Genomic DNA, 25681 nt, shown 5'->3' with positions numbered 1-25681 from the left:
GGACTACTGTTTGAAGACAAAGAAGTGTGCAAATTGGAAGAAAGAAAAAAAAAACCCAAAAATAAATACCCTATAAAATTAATTCTTATTTACCTTTTCATGTTTATATATCTAGCATTCATAAGTGTGATAATAAGGATGTGTAGCTCCTTGTCTTTTTGTTTGGAAAAAGTGTGACACGAGATAAAGGACATATTATGGGGTTGAGAGGATAAAGGCTAAAGAAATCTTTATAAGAAGATCTGATGATTTAATGGTCCATCAGGGGTCAAAATATCATTAATATTCACAAAATACTTCACTTACTTTAGTTTAATGTCATTGATCTATTAATAATCCAGACCTGCAATACACTACATAGAGGTGTCTTAAATAAATCTATATGTCTTTCTATCAAAATACAAATATGATGACACATACTTTTATATTTATATATATATTAAAAATTACATATACTGCCCTTCATTATTTTATAACAACAGTAAAATTTATCCCTGAAAGATGCCTGTTGCTGCTTTCCATCTTGCTGTGCTCCAGCATATTAGAAACACAACTCCTACCAACAATAAAGAGGAAGATGCATCTGCACAGAATTCTAGATATTTTTGCTTCTCTCCATTGTCAAGTTCTCAATGATTTTTGCAAGACCGTCAGAGGTGCTAGGAAACCAAAACTACTTGCTTATGTCTTTCCATAGAAATTAGTAGTGTCCAGCAAATAGTACACATTTACAGAAGCCACCAGCTAGCACTATGTTCTAACTACTGGCTTCTACAAGCATCATCCTTACCCCTCTGAGTTCACCTGGTGAGTGTGTCCAGTAACACACCCTCCTGATTCTGGCAGATATGCCAATGCCTGTAGGAAAAAGCAACCAATAATAGACATCTGAGCCCTTACAGCTGTGCTCAGGAAGCTAAGAGCTCAGGTCTCCCCTGAGTAAGAGAGACCTTGATGACTGCTATAAATTATGCTGTTTGATTATGGTCTGCATGTGTACTTCTGACAGCTGAGGCCTGAGCAGAGGGAACAGTGTTAGCCATCTTCTGCAATGTCACCATGAGCCTAGAAGCCATCACGTCGACCTCATGTCACTGGAGAGTCCTCAGTCTGGAGCGGTATCGCTTCCAGATACCTGGCATTGGTTGCCCTGTGCTTACAAGCTGTCTCACTAGAACTAATTTGGAGATACTCTGGCCCATATTCACAAGAAATAGTAAAATATGCATTGTGTACTATCAGTTATAAAGCCTACTGATCCAGTGAATACAGCTCATGGAGGTAGAGGTGGAAACTTAAAAATGACTGCTCTTACACAATCTCTCCTGTAAATAGTACCTTATGCAGACTTTGCATCTAATCATCAAAGCCTGCCTTTACTGTAAAGTGTTCTCCTTAAGACTACCTTAAGTGTTCTGCAGCGACTGCAGCCAGTATGCAACCCAAGTGTCCAGCAGAATAAAGCTAGTCTTCTGAACACACACACACACACACACACACACACACACACACACATCACCTATTTAAGTCTTAGTAAGGAGTCTCCATTTGCTTTTGCTGAAAAAAAGTGTTGGTGATGAATATTGAAAAAGGTTACAGGTATTTGTGAGACAGACATGACAGTTATGGTCAGCTGGGACATACAAGGTGAACATCTGCACTTCTGTGAAAACAGAAATGTGTCAGTGAAGGCTCTATTCCCTGACCCTCAACAGCTCATAGAAGTTTAAGCCTGGTGACCTTCAAAGCAAAACACACCTATCTTCTTTACTACTTGATGAACTAATTTGTATTTCAAATTCTCTTAAATGAAGCACCTATCTGTCAGGATGATAGGCACTGTACAGAACTTGCAAAGAGAAAAAGAACTATATAAAGCAATCAGAGAAGCCTTTTATTCAGCTGCTACAATAAATGACAGACAGTCTCATTATGCAATTCCCCTAGCTCCTCTTAACATACCTGACCCCTAGAACTATATCACATGATTCATCAGTATTGTCGTTTCAAATATTTTTCAAAAACAGCTCAGTAATATCTTCTGGCAGTGATTTTGCAGTGTTGGTCTTGGGCATAAAGAACTGAAGATTCGTAAAACAGACACAGCTCATTCAATAAGGAAAACAAAAGCGATAGTGTGCAAACAGAATCCATATAGCATCTCCAACTTTCTTTAACATAAAATATTTTCATAGAACAAATGAAAGAAAACATGTATTTGACAACACAAGTAAATATAATACCTTCTAATATTCAGATGGAAATTGTGCACAACCCTGTTCAAAAGATTTTGCATATTTTTTTAAGTAACTTTAAGTAATTCATTAAGTGTTCTTGCATTAGCAAACTGGATTGTATAGTGATGAATGGAGGGATAGTGTGAAAAGAGCAAAACAGACCCAGACATGGCTGTGATTTTACCTGTTGCCTCTTCTCAAATTCTAACTTGATACGGGATTTGATGCAGTTGCACGTGTCCTGATACGTCTGCTGCAGTGCAAGTTCCATGAGGTGTTTGTGGTACGCTCCTGCCAAGTTTCCGCAGATAAAAATGATTACATTTGCCAGTATCTAGGGAAGTTAAATAAAAAAAAAAAAAAAAAAAAAAAGAGAAGTGTCAGGGTATTTATATTAATTAAGATGATAATATAATCCTAACCTGCAATGAAAGATTGTTGCAGTTATGTATTTTGGTTTAGTTTGATTTCTAGCAAAGGTTCACTTTTCCAAAACCTTTCACAATTAGTGGAAATACCGCAAGCAATAATATCATTTTAATTCAGGACTAAATAAGAACGATAATGAACGTTTGCCCACTCAATGTGGCATACATTATCTGAAAAAGAAATTCAGCTCATGTTCTACATTCACTGCTGAGTTTCAAAGAGGTGGGATCATGATCGACTGATGTCAAACAATAGCTGTGCCTTCTAGCAACAACATCGAAAGCCATGTCATTGCCACACTCTTTTGGCAAGACATTTTCTTTGCAGTGCCATACAGTTAAGGGGTGAAAAGATCCTCCTACATCAACAGCCTGCTCTTCATTTTACCCTAGTCTGACCCCCTACTATCTGTCAGTTGCTATAAATATTAACCTTAGTTAACAGTAAGCAGTGTTTAAGTAGTGAGAGCTGACATTTCTCTGTGAGAATATACTTTTCACCACTACCAGAAAACCGCATTTGCCTAAAATACAAAACTTAAAAGATTCAGGGTCAAACTTGCAGCATTAGATGCTTAGCGTACACAACAACACTTGAACACAAGAAATAAGTTCACTTAAAGAACCCGGTTTTATTTATTATTTGTCTGGGATATTTCAGAGAAAGTAAAGAGAGTGGAAAGGCAGGTCTTTCCTGTGCTTAGACTTTGAAAAGGACAGAATACTGTGTGGTGATGCTAGCACTTCCACCTGTTCCCAATTTAGTGCTGCAAAAAAAGAGACACTTTTACGTACCCCAGCTCCTTCAGAGGAGAATAAACACAGGAATGAAACCAAGTCTTAATTTAATAAAAAAATATAATATAAAAAGGGAACTGAAGTTGGAATACAGCTGCCATCTGGTCAGGAGGGGTCTCTATCTGTAAGGCTTGAGTGTATCACATAGCCTGGATTACACGTGCTACATGGTGCCATAGTACTTACGGTCTGGAAGTGAAGGAGGAAGAAAAGGGACTAAAATTTCATTAATTCTCCACAGTTAATCTAATAATGAGGTTTATGATAGATTTCCCCAGTGATCAGTCATTGGTTGCTTTCAATGTACCTACGTACCAGGCAATCTTTTGTGAACTGCTAGTAGTGAAAGAACCAGAGATGTCAGAAAAGAAGTCCAACGGTATGCTACAGTGGTTCAGACCAATGAGATTGTCTTGTTAACAGAAATCCTTCTCCTTGAGGAATACGTTTTATTCACAAAAAAATGCGTGAAGTTTTAATGTTCCTTTTATAAATACAAACTTTAAAATGAAAATTTTAAAGAAATGCTTTTATTTTCCTCACAAATTATAACATCACTACAGGCAATACCTATTCCTCCCTCCGTGACATGTGTGACATCCCACCTCTCATGGTTCCACAAAGCTACAAGTGGGAACTATACACCTTTGCCACAAAAAGGATTGATGTTTTCAATTTGATAACATTTTTATTTCTTTCCCTAAAACTTTAGGATTACAATGTTTCTAAAAGCAACCTCTGAGTTCTCAAAATTTTCTAAAATAAATAAACGTAAAATCAAGGAGAAAAATATACATAACTCGTTTTCTCTAAAGAACCTCTGTTATGAAGTAGAGGAATAAGAAACAGTTTAAATTAAACATTTCACAACAGCCAACGTGCTGTCATAATCTCTATGTATGGATCATTGTTGAAAAGCCAGACACAAACTTACTAAACATATTGTCCAGGTTCATAAAGCTTTAGATTATTTAAAACAAAACTTCAGGAACACAACCAATCAAAATTTTAAAAAAATGTTGTGATGGGTAGATGAAGGAATAAATTATAAGTATCATCTTCACAGACATAGAAAAACAGATTACAGTTTTATGACTGAACTAGCTAAAGTGAGAAAATAGATGGAAACAAGTGACTGACAGGCAAGGAAGCTAATTAACCAGGCTTTTCAGATTCTCAATGGGGTAATTCAGCCCACATGAAGCTCTGCACTGGCTTACAGTACCTGAATCAGGCTGCTCAAAGATAACTAAGATACTACAGTCATGTAAGTGTATAAGTGAATATGTAGATAAAAACTGTCTTCAAAACATCGAGAATTCTTTTGGCTAGTATGGAGTTCATTCAGAAATGTGTCACTGGGGTCTTAACTTAAAAAAAAATAAATCCAAGAAATGGATGAACTGGTTTCTAACTCAGACCAATAGAATTTTTTGCCTGTATGTAGTCTGGCTTGTGTGAATGTTTCTGTATTTTTCACTAACAGTTATTAATTGAAATACATATTGTCAATAGACTGTTTATTGGAAAATGCAATTAACATTACAAAACAAAATAAAAAACATATATACTTCTTGCTGAGTATCTTCTCCTATGTTTTGCATTTTGTTCTGAACTGCGGTCTAGTTTCAAAGTATGAGCTGGAGAAGAGATTCATCCCAGGTTGGCTTTATAGTCTCATAGGCATTCTCTCAGAAGGAACAGATTCAAAGTTTTCTTCAGTCCAAAAAAAATTAATTGCGCTTTCCACTTCCTAAGCAAGTATTCTAACCAGTATGAAATTCTACAAAATCTCCCCCTGTTCAGGCACCTGCTCTGAGAAGACTCCATGCTGTGAATGCCACATGGACTGAAGCACTTGCAATGAAATCCTGAGTGGGACCAGTCTTCTACCTTGTCATTTCTCTAGGCTAGGACTCTTCAGCTCTTTCTCTTTTCCTCCTTTTTTTTTTTTTTTTAATTTTATTTTAAATTTTTTATTTATCTTCATCCCTGCTTCCATCCCCTCTAGATAAATATTGGATAATCAGAGAAGATGTGGTGGATCTTCTGATAAGAAACTGCATCTTGCTGTGAGAGCTGTGATCAGCTGCGTGAGCAAAACTGTAGCAAAGAACCTCTGTAAGAGAATTAAGGAGCATCTGAATGGGCCACACAACGTGGTTCAGGCTTCTGTCAAGGAGGACAAGCCTGAGCTGTGGGAAAAGGTCTAACTAACGATGGTAACTCAACAGCGGAAGAAGAGCAGGGTGACCTCAAAGAGAGCACTGCATGATCCTAGTTCATCTCCTTTACAAACAGACACCGAATGAAAAAGAAAAACAAACCTACTACAATATACCTACATTATAGTAAGCTCCCACGCAATTCACCTTATGGAAAAACTGAGTCACACAGCAGAAGTTCTGATTTCTCTGTACAGTCAGTGGAGAGTCAAGTCCATCTCCTAGGACATCTGCACCCTTTCTATAGGTACTCCAACTACCAGCGTATACCTCTAATCACTTAAGGAACGTTACCATGCCTGATCTCTCTCCCATCTCTTTCAACCTACAGAAGACTGTACGTGCTTCCAGGCAATGGGGCATTTTCTAAACTGTATTTTTACATTCAAGCACATGTATTTTTCAGTATCAGTGAATACAAAGCAATCTGATTTCTAGTGCTTAACTACCAAAATAGACTATTTAAAAGCAAATGAAGACAAAGTTAAGAAGCTATGACTAATTTCTCAAGAGAGTACTAAAGTTCACTGAGTTGCTGAAAAAAATGCAGTGCATTCATTATACAGAAGTTCAACTGATGAAATCTGCCTACAAAAAAACTGTCCTTTTCTTGTATTTGTCTTAGTGAGATCACTAAGTTGGGGTCTTTATCATGAAAGCTTCTGTCTTTCATAAAGGAATGTAGCAATCTTTTGGATTTCTATTTTTGTTTCACAGATGATGGTAAAAGTAAATGAATTAAAGTTACTTGGGTACAGGAGATGATGGGTTGAAGGACAGACAGAATATGGACAACCACAGACTTACTTCCTCAGGAATTAAGAGTAAAAATAAATTTCTTTAATGACTGCCACATTATATTTAATATTCTGAAAGCTGAAAGGTATTTAAATCCTTAAATACTCATGAAGGCCACAGTGAGAACACACTACAGATAAAAAGAAGACACAGGAAGCTCCAGGATCCTCAGACCCATTGTCTATATCAAGGAGAATCTCAAGTGTTTTTCAGAAATATAAGTAAAAAAACAAATTGCAAATTTGCAAGAAACAACACAAGAAAAAATGCCAACAAAATCCCAACCATCTAAGATTTCTAAAAATAACTGAGAACCGACAGAAAAATAAGAGTTTGAATTACTCGTTATTCCAGACATCAGGAAACTGTTCCATATTTTCAGTGCTAAAATAAACTTGGTAAAAAGCCCCTTTGTGGAAGAGGAATTGGTGTCATTTACAATCCAGGAAGTTGTGACACTCTTCTAATTTGTGTGTGTAATTCTCTTTGTAGCTTTCACAATCAGAACATTGTGGACACCAGCAGGATATTCCTTTTCTGTAATATCTATGTTATTTGATGTGGTTTTCTTTTTATCATTAATACAGATTGAAGTTTCTCATAGCTTCAGGCTGTTCTGTGGAACGACTGGATTTATTTTGTTCAGCTCTGCATACACAGAGCCACTCTATATGCTAGTGCAGATGGAAACAGATCATAAACTGTAAACTCTTGAATCAAAAACAGGAAAAAATACGCTAGAAGCAAGGATTAGTATGGTCCCTCTAGATCACTTCTGCATAACACACATAATCAATAGCATTGACTCTAATTAATGACTCTTCATATTTTGAATCTTCGTTCAGAAGGAACCAGCCAGACACTGCACTCCCCCTCCCACCTGCGGAGAGGTCTTTTTGTGTTTATATGCACATTTGGGGTCATTTTATCTCTTTATTAGCAAAATTGCTCAAACACATCTGAATATACAATTAATTGAAACAAACAAACAAAAATTCAAGACTATTCAGAAACATATTTAGGTAAAACTAACAGGAATTTGGGTTTGTCTTGAATTTTGGAAGCAAAATCTGTAAACAACTGATATTCTCATCCATCTTATAAACTCAAATGTTATCCCAGACAGAGATTCATTTTCAGATCCTGGATCTGATATAGAAATGAGGACTAGTGTGCTAAATAAAAAATGACATTTAATACCATAAAATTTAAACAGTTTACTTAAAAAAAAAAAAAAAAAAAAGAAAATATCAAAGATCTATGGGGTAATACATCAATCTTTGGTATATTATAGATGAAGCCCCATGTCTGACTTTTGAGATACCCTCGGTCTTTTACAATAAATTAATCTGCTTCACTCTTAAAAAAAAAATAAATCTGTAATATAAATATGTTTACTTACAGGACCAGAAATAGGCTGCCAAGTTAAATGTGTAACAGTATATTTCTCCTTCTTTCCCTCAGTAGGAGTATTACTAAGCTATCTCTCCTGTACTACCTATCAGTCTTCATAAAGTTTATTTGATATTATTATCTACCCAGTCTTTTTGAAATTTATTTATAGATATATATATATTTTTTTTAATTAGAGAATACATACATGAACTATGTATATGTATCTAGATATCTCCCCTTCTGGCAAGTTTTACAGAAATTAATCAATGGGTTTAAAAGTTACCCAGGAGAGCGCAGGACAGACAGAAAAATGAACTGATAATTACACACAGGCTCTTTGTTAACGTACTAACTTCTGGCATGCCTAACTGGAAATGAGATTACCCTCAAAACCATAATGATGATTTCAGTTTTGTTCCCCAATCACTGTAGTTTATATTGTGTGTAACTGCACTGCGTATTACATATGCTACTTACTCTCAGTTATCAATATATAATGAAATTCAAATCAATAGACAGCTCAGTATTACATTAATAAATTACAGTAAGAACATATACTCAATTTTTCTATTGCATTGCAAACTGCTGGCAATTAATGTGTTTTAATCTAATTGATAGACAACAGTAATTAGACTTTTTGAAACAGTATTTTTTATGATCTCTAATGAAATAAAATTATGATTTATGTACGAATATTTTCCTTAGGTGATATTTTTCTCTGTCAGTATTCATCATGACGTGGATAAGCTTTTTAATAGGAAATATTCCTCGAATATTTGTTCTGCTTGACTGATGACTATGACAAACTTTTGTCAAGTTCACTTCTCATAATTTGGCAGCCTGTGCTAGGCAACAGTGGTCTTTGACTATGAACTTAGCAAAAAATGATATGGTGCAGAAGGGAGAATAATGATAGTGGTGTATAACTGAGGAAAGTGATGACCTACAGAACTGGATTAAACTGATTTCAGAATGTCCTCAGAGCTAAATTTTTCAGTGATGACACTCTTACATGTGTTTGTAATGTTTTTTAAGATCTTGTTTACCATTTTGAAATACATTGAGTTCTCCAATCAGCATTTGGGTTAATTCTTAATTGGAAAGTATCTAAAAGGAAAATATATTCTCAGAAAAACTTAAAGTTCAATTTTCTGGTGTCAGGCAAACGCTATCAAGAGTCAGCAAATCAGGACAAAGAAGGCACTTCATTCGGCTTACATTCAGGAAGAAATGAAGTACATATTTAAACTTCTTCATGCTGCTGCTTTATTCTATATTTACATAAATATGTCATTTTCTCTCCTTCATGCCTCAAAACTACCAAGATGTCATTAGTCGGGTCAGGCTTTCTATTCCAATGCCTTAGTGTGAAGCAATTCAGACACCCTGAATCAGTTTTTTTCTTCATCACATCATTTATGAGGATGCATTCTGGCTAACACCTCAAAAGTTAGCACAGTCCTTCACATTCATGCCAGTATTAGTGACAAGCCCTATATAGCAGCATGTGGTTATATAATGCAACATAGACACCCAAAATACTAAGTAGCATTATTAGGAATAGGCTGTTCCTCTTAAACTAGCTGAGTGCAATGATTAAACAAATAGAGGTACTTGTCCAGGGAAGAGACATTTTCCATGCTTCCATACTTGTTCTGTTCTTTAAGTCTGAATGTAAAAACCTACGATTTACTCCTAACTTCTGTTCCGCATCTTTTAAAGAACTATTTATCCATACATGGATCTTCCCTCCTAGCTACTCAGTCCCCAAAATGGCTTGGGCAAAGGACTGTTTCAATGGCCTTCTGGAAATCCAAGTAGAGAAATCAATTAAACCAGATGCATCCATATGTTTGTTGATGCCTTCAGACAACTTCAAGACATTTTTAAGGAAAGGCTTCCCTTTAATTCTTTCAAAATAGGATGTGTTTATGCTACTCTCTATTCCTATAGCTTCAGTTTTCATCTCATGAACACAATGATTTTATAGATCTACAGTTTCCCTGACCCTTTATAGAACCTTTTTTTTTAAAGTTAATTTTCACATTTGCTACCTTATGGTCTTCAAGAGCAACTATCTATTTCAGACCAATCTATATATGCCCTGAAGCATCCATATGTTGAGAAGTAATGTGCTACCTCAGGGAAGCAGTTCTCAGGACCAGCTAACATAGCAGGTTTAGTTTGCTTTTCAGTTATGTAACTCAATCTTTTAAACACAGTTTCCCAAATCTGTAAATCCACGTACACGGTAATTCTTCCTTCCCTATTTTTTCTCACTTAACATTTATCTCAAATGGATTTAGGTGTACGGACACTAGCTATGCTCACCACTGGGGCTAGAGAACAGTCCCTGCTCTATTTTACTCACCAGTTAAACATATTCACTTAAGTGTTTCTCAGCTCTCTACAATGAGCACTCATTACCTCTACTTTGAAAATCCCAGTCTGATCAGAAAACTGTGCTGACTCATTATTCACCACCTTCTGCAGAAAAAGGTTTTCAATCTTCTCTCCTCTTTGAGGAAGCAGCAAAATCACAGCTAGGAACCAGCAGTTATCCAGTGTCTCTAAAAAGCACACAAACTGACTCCTTTCCTTCAGCACTCCCATTGAATATGCTTGTTAGACATTTCTACAAGCTGTAGGATGCTCACAGACTAACCTAAGCTCTTCCATCTCTCCCAAACTCATTCCAGTACAAGTTTATCAGTCTGCACAGAACTTCTCTCCAAGCAGCTTTCTGAGGCAGTCTGGAGATAAACACAGCTCAGATATCCATGCACAAAGCTGAAGAACTTAGTATTTAGGTAGTGGTGTCATAGAAGGCTGGTGCAGTGGCGAATTCGGTGTATTATGTCGTGCCAGATCCTAACAAAAACTGGCATGCTTTCTCCCTTTTATTCTACACATGAATTTTATTATATTTCAAGACTGTGTTGAGACTCCAAAGAACAAACTTCATGGCAAATAAATATCGACACCATAACAGAAGACTTCAAAATGACCAGGCAGGATTTACTAGGTAAACTACAGAAGTAATCTCTGAATGGCCAGCTAGATGGATAACATCAGTAGGTTTGTTTTTTGCAAGACCACAAAGACAGGTCTGGTGACTACCGTCACCACATTCTTGAAGTAAAAAGATGAGAAAGAATATGAACAGCTCACAAGGAGAGCTCTCAAAATGCTGCCCCCCAGCCAGAATGAGGGGGACCTCATGTAAGGGTTACGCAATAGAAAACACCCCAACACTTTATTGCTTAAAATGCTAGAAGAGGGACAAAATGAGTAATGGCTTAAAGTGCCAGAGAAGAACTGCAACGAGTATGGAAATTTGCTTCCTCTGTGCAAGGTTTAAAAATTCCTCCTTTCGATTTTGTTAGTGCTCCTTAATTCAGACACTTTGTTTAGACCTTTTAGCTCGTTGCTTCAGGGTTTCTTTGGTTTCCAGTTGTGCATTCATTCAAAATTGTGACTTTCTTTTGTCTTCCTACAGATTTCTTCATCTTCCTGAATCTCCCATTTGTCCACTTCTGTAGTACAAGTTTGCACTGTGTAGATAGTGTGGATCGTATTTGTGGAGGTAACACAAAAGTGGACAGTGAATTGCTTCAAAATGGCCGTTTACAAGGCACTTTTCAGTAAAAGCAAGCAGCAGCAAGACTAATGGCTGTAAGAGACAGCTAGCTCAGCAGTGCTTAAAAGTTTGAGAGGCTGAATCATTCCTGGAATTCTGAATCAGTGCTAAAAGAAGCACAGGTTGTGCATGAGGCAACCATCTTGAGCAAGGCACACACAGACCCACAAGCAAAGTAAAATATCAATTAATATAAAAAAATAAAATCACGCTTGACAGAAAATAAATAGTTACTCCTGTTCTGGTTCTACTTTGAAAAAATCTTCATAAATTTGCTTCATAGGTGCAAAAAAAAAAATTAAAATTGTATGCCTTTTTTCTGGTGTTTTGTGTAGTTGCCAGCGTTGTCTGTGTGGCTGAGGGTAGATACATCCCCAGTGCAGTTACAAATGTGTATAGATGTTTCCATAGTTAGCGTTGTGTTGAATATACTTCTTGCCTGCGAAATGTTTGCAGCAAACACACTAAGGCAGTGCACACTAACTGTACAAGCACTGCTACAGACCCTCAGAGATTACTTCCTGACAAAAGTATTTTTTCCTCCAACAAAATCTCAACATTCTTTCTTTCGTCCCATTCAGGTTTAGGAAACTACAGCCTCTCAGATAATATGAAGATGTCTTTTAGTGTCTGACTTTATCTTAAAGAGAGAAGGTAGCAAGAGTCAACCACAGGAAAGGAATTTCATTAGTTCTGAAACTGGAGAAGCATTCTGAGCCGATGTCTTACCTACAACATCACCACAAAAATCAGCAATGTTGTATCAGGTATGAATGTGGTTCTCTTGTTAGAAAAATGGTGTTTTTTACAAAAGCACTCTGTCATTTTCACATCAAAAAGATGTATTTTGATGTATATTCTTTCCATATTTGCATACCATACAATCCAGATCAATAGATTTTTCTACATCTTTTTTTAAAACAGAATGCATGGAGATGATCTCAGATCTTTTAGATCCTTCATACTATTTTGTCATTAGTTTGTTAAGAGACCTCAGTAAAGATCCAGTCGAAAGTCTAATTCAAGGACATGATGGGATGTAACCACAAGAACTGAGATAGCTTCCAGATACCACTACAAGGCCACTCCCAATTACCATGGTGATCAGGGGAGGTTATTGAGATCTGGAAGAAAGCAAATGTCACTGCTATCTTCAAGAAAGATAAATTCACTTTGATTCTTGGGAAGGCAATAGTATAAATTCTCCTACAAGACCTTTCCAATCCTATGAAGGACAAGAAGGTGACTGGGATTAGCCAGCATGGAGTTATGAAGGGGAAATCACACCTGAAAAACCTGACAGCTATATGTGATAAAATGACTGGCTCTGTGGATGAGGAAAGCGCAGTGGAAGCGCCAGGGGCTTGCGCACATTGACAAACCCTAACACCCTCACTCACCTGGGGCTTCCGCTTACATCTTCACAGGCTGACAAGTTCTATTTGAGCACAGCCCAGGGCTTTTAGTTCCTGCCTGAGCTGTGTCGGAGGAATGATGGTCTCCACCCCAGCTCTGACTGACCACAGACCACAGATCTGGCCCTCAACCTGTGAAGTGACTTGACCTCAGCCCTGCCTTGTTACTGTGGATGTGTCCAGAAATTGCTGGATGTCATCCCGACCTACAGGCTGACTTCCTGGCTTCATGTCACATATGTCTTCTTGCCATGATTTTGCCCTATGATCTTGACTCTTGGTTGAACCCAGTTACTATGTTTGGGCTTGCCTTGCTCAGGTGCTGTGGCACTGGGATCTGGGCAATGAGTCCCTTATCTGCTCCCTTTCAAAGAGCTCAGGCCTTCCTGAGCCCTAAGCTGAGCACCATGGAGCTTCTGAAGAAAGCCATGAGCCACCATGACAAGAACAAATGATTTTTACTGTCCATAAGAAAAAATAATGAGCTTTCAATGATATTTTTCAGAGTTGCAGCTTCTTCTTGTACCATTTTGTACTAAGACTCTGACACAGCATTGCACTGGTGGTGTGGTTTAATGCGGCATGCAGCTAAACACCACACAGGTGTTCACTCACTCCCCACCCCACAGTGGGAAGTGGGAGAGAAAAGAAGGTAAACCTTATGGGTTAAGATAAAGACAATTAAAAACAGGAAGGAAAAAAAATATAAAAGAATATATAAAACGAATGATGCACGATGCAATTGCTCACCATGTGGTGATTAATGCTCAGCCTGTCCCCAAGCACCGGTTCCCCCAGCCAGCTTCCCCCAATATATATACTGAGCATGACATCTGTTATGGTGTGTGAGCCAACACAGGCAGGTCGCAAGAACAACAACAAACCACGGATGAAATGCAAAGAGTAAACTTATTTTCATTAACTTGCTAACTGAGGGATCTTCAAAAAAGCATTTAAGCACCCAGGCAGAGGTACACTAACAGAACCACTGCAGAGCCCAGTCCTTGATAGACAGCCTGCTGATTTCAACTGTGTTTCAGGGATTCACAGAGGTGCTGTTCACCACACTGCTTTGATCTCTGCTTTCAGTAAAGCAGGAATTTCAAGAATGTTTGATAAGGTGCCTTTAAGAATTTCACAGGCCTATATTATCTATACACAGAGGTTCTACTTGTGAAGCACACAAGGCTAAACAGCAATTAGTGTGATATATGTGTTTTGCTGCACCCCAGTTGCAGTCGTTTGAGTGTATTTACAATTCTTCTCCTCGTCAGTCTTCCATTATATTCCCACAGATGGTTTGACTAAAATAGAGTTAATTTACTTCATGCCGCTAGAAACTTTTCTTTTTCATAGCTAGCACAGTTATTGCTTGGATTTAGTTCAAGAATAATAAGATAGCACCCTAGGATAGAGTTAGTGTTCTTCAAGTAACTTTCCAGTGGTTTTGCATTGGTATGAAGAGAATGTGAGAACTTACTGATATCTTAACCATTGTCTGGGAGATCAAGGTCTGTCTAGACTTTCTATTTGCAGATGGGAGGCAGCTAGAAAAGGGGGGCACAGATGGGACAGACCTTGATTGGCATCCAGGCTGATCAATGAAAATATTCCATACCACTAGTGCCATGCTTCATATATAACTGGAGTTGGTGTTACTGGCTCGTTAGATCTGTTCTGGTTCAGCTCCATTCCAGTTCAATTCCATTCTGGAGTGTTGTCAGTTCTACCTGCTGCCATTCTGCCATTTTGCAGTTGGCCTTTGAGCTTTTCTGCCTTTTTGCTCTCTTCCCCCAGGACCGGCTGTTCGAGACCAGGGTGCTCTCCCTCCTCCTGGGACTGGCTGCTTGGTGTGGACAGAGTTCATGAGGAATTGCATTGAGAATCACTTATTTTATATTTTACTTTTATTTTGTATCTTAGTAGTAGTATTATTATACTACTATTAATTTGTTATTTTATCAAACTGTTTTTATCTCAACCTGTGAGTTTCTGCCTTCTATTTCAATTCTCCCCCTTCTTGGGGTGGGGAGTGAGCAAGTGGCTATTGTGCTTTTGATTGCTATCTGGGGTTAAACTGTGACATTGTTATATGGTATCAAATATCCCTTTGGCCAGTCTGGGTCAGCTGCCCTGGCTGTGCCCCCTCCCAGCTTCTTGTGCACTTGGCATGGTGTGAAAACCTGAAAAGTCCTTGAGTACTTAGCAACAACTAAAGCATCAGCATATTATCAACATTATTCTCATTCTAAATAAAAAACACAGCATTATACCAGCTACGGGGAAGAAAATTAACTCTATCCCAGCCAAAATCAGGACAGCTGGCAGTATGGCAGTCTCACATGTTACTGTGAAAGAAATGCAATTCAATTCACTCAATTTTCATTAAAAGAATAGTATTCACCCAAGAATTTCAGTTCGCTGCCTTCAAGGTTTTCAAGCAATTTTATTGGATTCAGTGTTGAGAACATAATCAGTACTTCATAGACAAACAATTACAGAGAAGACTGAATTCATGAAATATATTTCTATTTGCTACACATTAAAAGAGCATACTAACTCAGGAATGGGACAAAATGTGAACAGTATCTATCCATCTTCTATAGAACAGATACTTCAGCAGGAACATTCTGGCCAATTAACACACCAAGTTTCATCCACATTCCATGCAAATATCTTTTATTTACTGAATAAAATTGCATTGAAGCATTAATAGTTTTTAAAAACACAGCTTCCAGTTACTTTAATTATACACCAGGAGCATTTCATATGGACTAATGCTTAAGAGTTGCCTTTATATCATCATTTCTAGAATTCACCAGTGTTCCCAAGCTTAGGCTTCAATCATTGCTTTCATATATGCTTTAAAGAATAACAAGTTATACCTGTGCATCAACTTGTACAATAAATTATTTTACTGTACTAAAATATAAGCATAAATATGAGCTTCAGCATATGTAAACAAAATACATTTCATTACACAACCGTATCTTGGTAAAAATCCAAAATTTTATAAACTGTCATATGAAGTATAAGCTCACCTTCTAAAATGCACAGATGATATAAGATTGGGAACTTCAGTAAACTGGAGTTTTGATTAACATCAGTGCTACCTACTATGACACTAGCTTTTTGTACCTTCAGACTTATTTCTCTAGGAAGGCCAAATTAAAAGATTTGTTGAAACATTTTTTTTAAGTGACATAAAATGACTAATACACTAATTTCCATGTAACTGCAGTAACTTGTGGTATGTTTGCAAACAACAGAGATAATGTTACTATATACAAAAATATATTCAGACATTATAAATGCTACATTTCGTTTGGGAAAACAAATAACTTACCTGAATTTAAAAAGGTAAAATTCTAAAGCTATAAAAAAAATAAAGTACTTATCTAATCCTAAATATTTCTTAATGTCGAATAGTTAATACTGCTGTGAAGAAACCCTAAAATCCTAAGAAGCAAATCACATATAAAGTAGTCCTTTACGAATAATGCTTGTTTCATCTTAATAAAAAAATATCCTGCTTAAAAATTTTTATTAGTTTATTCAAAGCTTAAACAAAACATCATTTTAGTAAACAATGAGTTGCACTGCCATACACTAAAAGACAGAAACTACAAATTAGTTGCACAGTCTGCAACTAATGAGCATGGACTGATAGGTGAGAGACACTGCTGTGTTACAAACTGTACTGCATTTCCATTAAAGGTGGATCTGTGTGGCAAATGGTTAACCACAAAACTTCAAGACCAAAACACAAAGTTTAATGCATTAAAAAATACAGTCTTTTGACCAAGGACACAAAACTGAACAGCAAAGCAGTGGTCATTTATCACTGCCAGCACACTACAACATTAAGTGTCCTAGCAACCCTTCCTAAATTATATCACATGCTCCAGTGCAGGTAACTCTCAATCCTATTACCACTCCCCTCCCCTTAATTCTCCTCTCAGTTGTCCTTTGGGATGTCAAGGAGAACATGCTGTGATGCTGTTATCCTCTCTTGGACATAGCTGTAGCAGTACACCATGGTTGGCTTCTTTTGTTTTCAGGTGATGTAGTTTGGGGTGTACAAAACACTTTCTTACAGAAAAGTTATTCTGGGATCGTGAGTGTAGTTTAGTCTGAATCCCACTACTGCCTTACTGGAAACTACTCAGGCTTGGAAATGCTTTACGTAGATGGTAGTGGTCAACCAAATATGCCACCGTGTACAAGCACAGCATGATCATACCTCGAGCATTACACACAAAGGTGGTCTATTCCTCTCAAAATGGGTGGAAGAAGAGCAAAAAAAAAAAAAAGGTGTGGAGAGAAGAGCCATGAGGAACAACTTTCAGCTTGGAAAAAAGGACAATATTGTGGGAACATTATGAAGTATCAACACACTCCTGGATGGACAGAGCACAGAATCCACGGGGACTGACTGTTCACTGGTCTCACAGTAAAAGATCTAGAGGACATCAATGAAACAGGCATAAAGGCAAGATGACCTGTGCGGTTTCTTGGCATATGATGCCAAGTCAATTAGAAAACTTACCGAAGAACAACTGACCAACAAAGATACCACCTCACACACAGGAATTGTTAGGACCTGGAGAAGTAGGCCTGGAAAGGATTTTAATATTCTTATATTGTTGGTTTACACTTATTTTTCCCTAGCCATTCCACTGCTGCGCTGGTGACAGGATAGCTAGACAGAGCTTCTCTCAGGCTTAGTAAGGCTGGTTTTCCTGGTCCTTATCTTCTCCCAGCCAGTGTGGCTGGTGACCAGGCTGCTCTCCAGTGAGCATGCAGGGTGACCTGCCCAACCACCTACAGGCTGATGGCACCTGCAGCACCTTTGACCAAAGAACTAGAGATACAGTTTCACATGCACATGTAAGTGCAATAACAGTGTGGATATGGTAATGCACAGATCCAAAGTCTACACCAATTTCTACAAAGGTACAGCTGGGCAAATGGCACTCCTTCCAGGTTTGTGCCACATGCTGCTCTCTCTGTTGTTGGACCGCAAAACGGTGCTGAGCAATGAGATAAATTCAAAACTGGCCTCTGTATTTTCACTCATCTTCCCCACCAAAAGTAGCGTTCTGACAGAATAGCTGCAGTGGTTCTGTGCCCAGTATGTTAGAAGTGTACCGAACTCAAATGCTACAAAGCGAAATGTTTTTTCTTTGGAATTTCTTGTATTTAAAGCTCAAAAGAATCTCTCATAGAATAATGCAAAATGCTGTAAAAGCCTGCAAAATTACTTTTGTCTTCTTTTCACTGTAATATCTGAAAGCTCATAATCTTTAAAGTGCCTATGTCCAGAATTTTTTTTGAGGTAAAAAATGCTAGTTGCTGTCCTCTAAATGGAGGCAGAACTGAAGTAGCAAAAGTACATTTGAAGTCTACGTAGACACCATGCAGTCACTTTTTCTGTGCAGGTCACTTCAGCTCCGTGTTACCTTCCCACCCTACAAAAATAACTGTAAGACTTTGGAAAGCAAGCCTGGTGTAAAATTCTCTCTGTTTACAAAGCATCCAAGCTGTACTGCTACTAAATGAAGTACCTTTATGTTTTGCTTTCTTTACAGGTAATCTGGGCACTCAATGGGTAAAAATAAAGGATGGCAGATATGTTTTAAAGGAAGTTACTATGCTAGCTGTGTTCCGAGAGCAATTCTAGCTGCAGATAATAGGCAGGGAAATTACACTATCCAGTGTTAGTGATGGCACACACCTATTAAATGTTGAAAGAGAGGGAGGCAAATATTGGCCTATTCCAATTTTAGCTGAAAAAGATATATTAGGTTCCTCTACACTTTTAAAATACTCTAAGTTTTACTAGCACTTTTTCAACATTTCTTGCTAGTGAACAATTTCCAAATGAATGGAGCTTAATAACAGGATTTTTTTTTCTAAACAAATGCCACAATAATCAAAGAAGAATCAAACAAACAACTAAGCAGGAATTAAGCTAGTAAGAAATAAACACAGAGTTAGAACAGTTCATTAATATACTTAATGACTATGCATTAAAAGCAAATTAAAATTGATTCTAAAAGCATCTCAGAAAAGATCTAGCTGGGTTTAATGAACTTTTATTCAGCAGTCTATTTTTTCATAAGTTGTTTGTATGCTTGCCTGCTATTTTATATTGTAGGCAATATTAATCTGGTATTTAAATTATCCTCTACCAGTCTTTCAACATTAATTTAATATTCAATACAGAGCTCCTCACAAGCAACATGCTTATAGTCAGTTTGAAAATGCTCAGTGGATAAAGCTAACAACCACTGGCAGTCAATTCAAACAAAAATTTTAAAAAGTAATAATAATCCAGTTCCAAATCAACAAATTATCACTTCATATGGTTAAAACCACATCTAAAACCAACCAAACTACAGCAGAGTGGCTGGAAGTCCACTGAAAATTTCTATTATGGATGAAAGAAAATATTAGTCTCTTACCACAACTAGAGACTAATATCAGACACATAATAAAGGACTGAAGTACAAAGGGAATACAAAGATTAGTGCAACTAAATATACAGAACAAAGACAGTGAAAAAAATTGTTAGAATTATTAAGAAATTATCTCACAGTAGAAGAAAATGTAAGAAATTTAAAAATACCAAAATTATTTAATTCATTATATTACCTTCTATATTACTCATACTTGGGATAGATATTGAAAGTGAATCAACTGCCTTGCGAACAGTGCTCAGTTTGAAATATGATGCTGACCAAGGTGGCTATAAAAACACCAAGACCATCAAAGGTCTAAGATGAATTCTGGATTCTAAACATCTCCCAAAGTTAATGTACATTTTGTATGAATAGCTTGTTTTAACAGGTTTATATTTGAAACATCAAAAAATATTGTATCCTACTCTGCATCAACCAACCTCTTTTTCTCCACAGGTCCTTGCTTTCCAAAGAAAATTAATGACCTTACATCCACAACAGGAAAAGTGGAATACAATTAGCCAACTACAGGCGTGTCAACCATCCTGCTCCACTTCATGTGAGGGGGCACAGCAGTGCCCGCTGGCTCACAGGGGAAGGGAGCTGGAGAAGGTGGTGCCTACAAAGGACACTGCGCCTTCCTTGGCGCCTTCCCTCTGTCCTCCTATGGCCCCAGGCAGTCTGTCCAGACCCTATGCCAGACTGCATTCCCAAGCAAGGAAGAAATTACTGGCTGCACAAAATAGCAAGCAATACAGGAACTCAGGAACTGCAGGGAAAGAGAAAAAAAAAAAAAAAAAAGAACCAAAAATGACAACACACAAGAAAAAAAACACAAGACGAAGAGTAGGTGGTAAATGACTAAGTTTCACGTGCTGCCTTTTAGACAAGACATGCCTGCTATTTCTGTTAAAAAACCCAAACAAACAAATACTCCAGATTTGTCTCCCATCTCATGTGTTTATGGTAGTTCCTATCATGGGAAATGTTTCCATAACTGAGGAAATTTAAATCACATTTGAATAAAGATGTTTTGGAAACAAATTAATTGCATGCCTTTTAGCTTGCCTATGCTGTGCTCAGCTGCTAGTTTTTGTTGAGAAACTACTGCAGCAGGGGGCTAACAAAACAGTGTGTGACATTACCTGACACGTGGTGATTTGGCCTTGAATTAAGGTCAGCAGGACCTAGATCATAGCTAACATCCCCAAGCCTTAATTCTGACAGGGAGATCCATTCACAAGATAGAATCAAGTTTCCTCTATGTTAAGAGAAACAAATAAATCTGAATTTTGAAGCACAGCTATAGCGGTGTCAGAGTAGATACAGAAAGGCTCTTTAGAAGCTCCAGGACAGACGAGCAGAAAAAAAATTTTGCTTTTCTTCTTTTTGCGTTGCTTTAAAGGTCAAAGTCAATCACCATCAACACTTACTGCATGAGGGGGGTAGCCAGAAACCTTTAGAAGAATTGTCAGGTGAGGAACACAATATTGATCTGAACAACACTCACAGGCAGCTGCCAAAGACTACTTCTTATTCTTTTTTTTCCCCTGGTTATCAATCATTTCTATGTAAGGCTCTATTCAGAGCCCAAACAGACCTTCTTGTGTCAGTCTTCAGACCAAAAGGCCCACTCAGCAGTGCTGCCTGTTAGTTGTGTGCCCCACTCTAGAAGTACTAGTTCCTAAAACTTCACAGTTCATTGCAAGGCAAGAGGAAATCTGTTTTCAACATGTCTAGGTACCTAACTCACACGGAAATCAAAGTACTTTATAAAATATTCATAAGTGGTTTTTAGGCACACAAATATCTTTGACAATTTGGTCACAGTTCACTTGCACTGAAATAGCCTATTTATTAATACACGGCAGTCACGTCTGACAGCGAGCAACTCAGGAGACTGTTTCATTCCGACTCCTCTCATCCTGCTTCTGCCAATCACTTCCCCTTCCTTGAGTTTGTATGCATCTCATGAAGCAGTCCCGACCATCTGGACCCCATGACTTGCCTTTGTGTAAGTCAGTAAAGCAAATCCTCCAAATTAAGGCTCCTGAGATGCAGCTCAGAGAACAGAGAAGACCCAGCAGGTTTTCTAAGACCCACCACTGGTTGGTTTCTTATCAATCCAGCCCTGGCTTAGTGACTACAAGTCAGTTTGTGTCACTAGCAGACAGCAAGGCAGACCTCCTAGGATGTTTTGTGTGGAAACTGCTCATCTTCACAGCTGTGGCAAGAGAACTATTTGTTATGGAGGTCTTGCAAAGTTATAGTAAGATGTTCAGAGTTAGCCTGTGCAATGAGATTTTATGTTATTTTAAACGAGAAGTCTGATAACAAAGATGGATGGTGGTCCACAGGAGCTATTGTGGGCCCATGGTGTGCCAAGATTCAGAGTTGGGGAGCCACTGATAGAGTGCAAATGGAAACTGATTCAGTTAAGCTACACAAGATGATAACCTATTGAACCAGATGATCCTCACAGCTCCTTCTGGCTTGGTAATCTATATAATTAGCCTTTACTTCTTAAAACCCTAAGGCACTTTCTGGCCCTGGATGAGTAAGGGTTATAATAATTTCCAGGCTCATACTGATGATACAATGCACCTCCTGTTCCAAGTGAGAAGTAATTGAATTCCCCACAATGCAGAAAGAGGCAACAACAACAAAAAAAAATCACAATAAGGAAAGACATTAATATTGATTTTTAGAAAACTTTAAGAAAGCAGGATTTATCTTTTTTTTATGTACCATATGAAGGATCCTAAGATACTACACAACAATTCTATTACTCAGATCTGTTGAGAGTAGACAATAATACAGGCAAATACAAGGTGTTCTTTTCCACTCCAGATTTGAGCTTTTGCTTTGCAGTAATCTTCCTGAAAATAAAATACTATAGCATGTTACAAACACTATCGAGCATATTTGAGGTCAAACTCTATGAAGGTAAATATTAAAATCAGCATTTATCCAATAAGGTGATGGAAGAAACAGAGGCATATTGCAGAAAGATGATACTTCAAAGGACTCCAAATAAATCAACAGGACTTCAAGAGACAAAGCCAGAGATACAGGTCATTTCTTCTGAATCCCAAAGCAATGTACCATCGCACTTTAGCACTTATGAAATATTAGCACTGCTGTATGTTAAAATAGTTATGTAACTGAATACAGCTTTGGAATTATTTTTTTTTTAGCCAGCCCAACAACCTTCTTAAAAAGTTGAAGAGAATTAACTCCTGTTGAATATCTTTTAATTTGACTGTCTACAAGACTATAAGGACAGCGGAAAACAAAACCACCCAAAACAATAGAACGGACAAAGCTGACTGCCACAATAGAGTACTAATTATATTTGCCGTTCTCCTTCCAAAAGCTTACTTAGATAAATGTAAGAGTGCAGGAGACTTACCAAGTATTCAAAATATCTAGGGTTGTAAAGGGAAAGGATTATTTTTCCGTGTGCACTAGAGTTTAGCACTGTCTATTACCTCTGCTATGTCTCCTGTGCTAAAATGCTGCAAATAGCAGTAAAATAAAATTGAACATCAACACTCTCAATAGGAGTATAGGAGTAGGAGGTATATACACTACTTGCTCTTCTCAGCCTATCCTGCCCCTCCCAACATTGTGTTTTAAACTATCAGTAATCAAACCTGATGGTCTGTTTCTTACCTCAGTGCTAAGTGAATTAATTTGATGAACAAACACAATGCGCAGAAAGACAACTTCTATACTTGGGTTCAGACTTCTGAAAAAGTTCTGTGATATTCAGACGTGCTTAATTCCCACTGGGCTCACTGAACTAAAATGGAAGATATTTACACACAAATCTAACAAATAACCTCTCTAATCACAGCTGAAACACAACCGTATAGTCCAGAGGCCTTTGATTTGCTACTAAAATTACATATGCAGGAAGAGGGAAAAATACATATATTTATCTATATTATATATATTTTATATATATAGTTTTGCATATTATATATATATACACATTAATACTGTCAAGACTTCATATAATGGGAGACATTTCATCATTGCTAAAATGTTGAATTCCACAGAACATACCACAATTTTTAGCTGAAAGATACCGTGAACTGTCTGGTATCTATAATATGAACAGATCTGCAAGCATGAGTTCAAGGAAATATATATGAAGTTCAAGCCATACATGCTGAAGTTCTACTTTGATCCATGTCTTAGACACTTCTTAAGGGAACACTAATATCTGAAAGGTAATACCCCTTTGAGATCCTGTTTATTGCTCTTTTGTGAGCATATTTACTTCTCTTACTTCACTCTAATAAATGCATAACAATTCTTTTGATCTTCCTTCACGAACCACAGAATCACATGCATTTTGTTAAGCAAAATACTCTAAGTCTTCACCTCAAAACTGCATGGGTCAGGTCACATTTTTCAATCCCTTCACTAGTAACTTTTCAACTAACTTGTGCTTGCCTTGAGGAGCAAGCTTTTCTTTCTTTTTTTAATTTGGGGTCATCAGAATTTACCTACTTCCTTGCTAAAAAAGCGTGTTATGAAGTATTAATTGATTTTCTGTCTTATAGACTGTGCTTTCATGTTGTGTAAGGGAAAACTCCTTTCAGATCAGAGAAAGGCAATAAAGAAGATCAAGGGTATAGAATGGCTTTTAAATAAGGAAAGATAGATAAATAATTTCCAGTTCTTCAGCCTGTCAAAGAGATGATAGCCGAGGTGTGACAGCACTTTATAAAAACATAAATGGCCTGGATAGGGTGAACTGAGATCAACTGTTCAGCCTTTTCCAGTGCAAGAATTTGAGGGACTCAGATGACAGGTTTGCAACAAGCAAAAGATGGTTCATCTTCAAATGAAGTTCAGCTGCTGAACTGTTTGTCACAAGATGCTATTAAGCGAGATGCAGTATACTGAAGGATTTTTTTAAAAAAAGAAAACCTTAAATCTGTAAAAAAAGGTCCAGCAAGATCAGAAAAATAGTAAGAAGCAGGTTTGTAAGAAATAGGAAATTACAAGAAATACACAAAAATGGACTAAAAACTAGGCTGTGAGGAAAGTAGAAAGAAGAAAAAAAAATGGGAGAAAAGTTTAAGCAATTTACAAAGAAAACATTGAATTCAGAAGGCAAAAGTAAAACGGTAGACTGCTGACTTTTGCGAGTTCATAGCCAATATGAATCGAAGGGTGCCACTTTCAAAGCTATCAACATGAAGGTCAACAGTTACAGTTTTAAGAAGGGGAGGATTTATTTTCTTTCTATAGTGCAAAAGAAGCCAATTTAACTGCATGCACTTTGACTGGAAAAAGCATTGCAGAGACAGAGGTGCAATCGCCTTGAAGCAGTTAAGTGTAAAGGCAAACAACTGTAGACTTTCCAGCTCTTACTTTACTTCTCAGCTCCTCAGTTCCCAACAATACACCATTCTGTCTCACACCAAATCATCCAAATTATGCCTCGCACTAATGAGAATCTGGACACTGCTATCTTCCTGGTAGTGCTGTCACACGCTAACTAACAGGTAATACCGATTTTTAATGAGAATGGAGAAAGCATTCATTGTTGTAGGTCCCTTTTCAGAAGCTCTTATTAATTCAGTCCATTTCTCAAAAAAAATATAATGACCTTCCTGGCTTTACTCTAGCACTCTGGGATCACCTCTGCTCTTAATGCTTAGATTTCTTTCAGTGCCTGTGAAGAGGAGAAAAAAACATACAGCATCACCTGAATGGATGCTTAATGTCTCTCTAGGGACGTCATTTTCCTCTCTGGCAGTTTGCATAAGGAAAGCCTTTCCCTCACGTACACAGTCCCTGCCCTCTGCACCCAACAAAGGCTGCCTGCGGCAGTCCTGGCTGTCAAGTGTTGCATCAGTCTAGTAATTATGGAGCAGAATTTTCACACTTATTCTCATACTTCTTAACTCTGCTACTGTCGGGTTGCCTGGAACTCTGACATTGATCAGCAAATGAAAAATCAATTACCTCGTCTTGCCGTAATACATATGCCTGCAAACCCCAGAAGGAGATATGAAAGTTTAATGTTGTCACAATGACCATGGCTTAGGGGTTCAGGGCTTAGCACAACCCGCATATGAATACAGAGGGAAGGGATACCCAGAGAAGGAACTGCCCCCGCATCACATGAGCATTTGTCACCTCAAATAGTGACAAAGAGCAGAATCCCTTCTCTGAAGATTTCTGCAGATATAAAAAGACTTAATCAAACTTAAAAGCCAAACCACACTAATAAAAGAGACAATTGCATGCAATTTTCA

The 25681-nt window shown here is 37.5% G+C and overlaps 1 protein-coding gene across 1 annotated transcript in view; it reads right to left on the bottom strand.

Annotated features, from left to right (window-relative positions):
* The window catches only part of ADCY2 (adenylate cyclase 2), a gene marked incomplete at both ends in the record, with an annotated part of 223790 nt that overhangs the window by 118545 nt on the left and 79564 nt on the right, over window positions 1-25681 (bottom strand). The window contains one exon of the mRNA XM_080339994.1: window positions 2422-2571. Within this exon, the coding sequence (XP_080196120.1) occupies window positions 2422-2571 (150 nt within the window). The remainder of the gene's footprint in view (window positions 1-2421; window positions 2572-25681) is intronic.

The sequence above is a fragment of the Nesoenas mayeri genome, assembly GCF_963082525.1.
Source record: "Nesoenas mayeri genome assembly, chromosome: 2".
Taxonomy (NCBI): domain Eukaryota; kingdom Metazoa; phylum Chordata; class Aves; order Columbiformes; family Columbidae; genus Nesoenas; species Nesoenas mayeri.
This window is presented reverse-complemented; position numbering and strand designations above follow the sequence as displayed.